Source organism: Cupressus sempervirens, chromosome 4 (genome assembly GCF_028749045.1).
Source record: "Cupressus sempervirens isolate cs-2001-9-10 chromosome 4, ASM2874904v1, whole genome shotgun sequence".
In the NCBI taxonomy this organism is placed as follows: domain Eukaryota; kingdom Viridiplantae; phylum Streptophyta; class Pinopsida; order Cupressales; family Cupressaceae; genus Cupressus; species Cupressus sempervirens.
Genome location: NC_143121.1, coordinates 346437798 through 346439758, shown reverse-complemented (window position 1 = coordinate 346439758; position 1961 = coordinate 346437798). Strand labels below are relative to the sequence as shown.

The window sequence follows — 1961 nt, the reverse complement described above, 5'->3', positions numbered from 1 at the left end:
TTCGACAGTTCCTCACAAAACTGCCTGCCTTCCCCAATGGAATGAACAATTTAATTATTTGAATGCTTCACTATTGATACGTTCTTGCTTTTGATGAACACAAATGAGTATTTTGAAGCTGGTGCGAATATGAGTTTAGCATAATGCCTACTATATGAAAGAGTTTTGCCAACTTTTGTATGTTTGGAATTAGCTTAACCCATCTTATAATGAAGTTATTTTTACTTCTTGCTTTAACCTAGTTCTATTAAAGAACATGACTCATTATTCACCACCACCTTTAGGCCTTGGATCTTGGACTCCCGAGCACTTGAAATTTTAACTGGCATGGTTTAGGTTCAAGTTCAACTTTCACATATGCAAATGGATAGATTGATGGCTAGAAGTTGTCCACCCACTTTTAACATTTCCCACTAGTGACAGAACTTGAACTTGAGCTAACATGATTGTAATGTTCCAAATTTTAATTAATTTGGGCCCAAGTTATTAATGTTTGTATTTAGGGGTTTTGATTGATTTAGTATACTTGGGACCTATTTTTATTTAATTGTTCCATAGCTGTTGGCCATCGACTATTTTGTAAACCATCAGGATGTTTTTCCAAAGGGTATTTAAGCACGGCTCGTAGGTAGCAGTCGGTATGCCCTGGATTATATTTCTCTGTACTACGAACTCCTGTTTAGGGTTCTCTGTAATTCACCATTTCGGAAGTGAAAGACCTTCCCTATTTGGCTCGTGCGGTTTCGGTGGGATTCAACCCTCACCCTATTCCGTTTGTGTACTTGGCTTGAATTTGGAAAAATTAAAACATCTTTGTATGTGGAATATTATTCGGCACAAGTGTATATCTAGTTACCTGCAAGTTATTTGTGTAAAATATATTGCAACTGCATCACATATTGTGTCATTAAACTACTCTGCATTTCCCTTGCCATACTAAATCACCTTGCATCACATTGACATCCCCATAATATCCCGTACAGCCTTCAACAACCGTACAACCATCTTCCTAGCATCTTGTACGACCTTTTATAGTCGATACGACCTGCACACTACAGTCAGTACGACCTGCACACTATAGTTCGTACGACCACCTACTTACTTCGATACACATTTCCCAATCTCACCTCCATATGGTCATTTTGCTGCACCCACACATACGGCCCCTTTCTCCTGTTAACCGTACAACCTACCCTACCACCTACGGCCATACCACCGTACAACTCCTTCCTCTTGCTCATTGTACATCACTAACTGGACCTTAGATCAAGTCTTGCCTGCACATACCTAGACCGTACGGCCTCAATACAGAGTTGACACATTGATTAGAAGCTGCATCGCAGGTGCGGAACATTACAGTGGTATTAGAGCTAGTGATCTTGCCACCTTATTGGGATGATTGAGAGATTTTTGGATTGGAATAGTGTTATGGCTCCAAGCAGCGACGAAGAGTGGTGGTTGAAGACACTACAAGGGATTGGCAAAGAGCTCAGCGAAGGTGTTGGTCTTCCTTTAGATTTGTTGGAATTATGTTTGTGTAAGGTTAACCAATTACCTTCAAGATTTATACAGAGAATCCTCTCACCGATTAAAGATGCCTTAAGTCAACCCAGGCTTTTAAGACACCATGACAAGGGGAAAAGGTTGGCAGTTGCAGCATGTCTCAGTGAGATCTTGATAATATCGGCTCCTAGAACACCATATGATGATAAGACCATGATAGAGATCTTGCATTTGATTGTTGACAACTTTTAGAGTCTAGATGACATTAGTGCCGACCCCTTTTGCAGAAAATCTACAATCTTGGAGAATTGTGCAAATGTAAAAATGGGTAACCTCCTCTTAGATCTCAATTTGTAAAATCTAGTTGACGACATGTTTCATCACTTCTTAGCCACCGTCAAGGAAGATCATGATACTAAGGTTTCAGTTGCTATGGAGAGCCTTATGATTTCGTGCAT

General features: G+C 40.0%; 1 protein-coding gene across 1 annotated transcript; it reads left to right on the top strand.

Moving 5' to 3' along the window:
• The first annotated feature begins 1428 nt into the window (after positions 1 to 1428).
• LOC149561452 (sister chromatid cohesion protein PDS5 homolog C-like) lies at positions 1429 to 1755 on the top strand. The gene has a single exon (XM_089827816.1). The coding sequence runs from the start codon at positions 1429 to 1431 to the stop codon at positions 1753 to 1755; it is 327 nt and encodes a 108-aa protein (XP_089683942.1).
• Positions 1756 to 1961: the final 206 nt, after the last annotated feature.

What these genes read in the sequence shown, in the direction of transcription:
- LOC149561452 (XM_089827816.1), top strand. Translation starts at nt 1,429, where the DNA reads ATGGCTCCAAGCAGCGACGAAGAGTGGTGGTTGAAGACACTACAAGGG.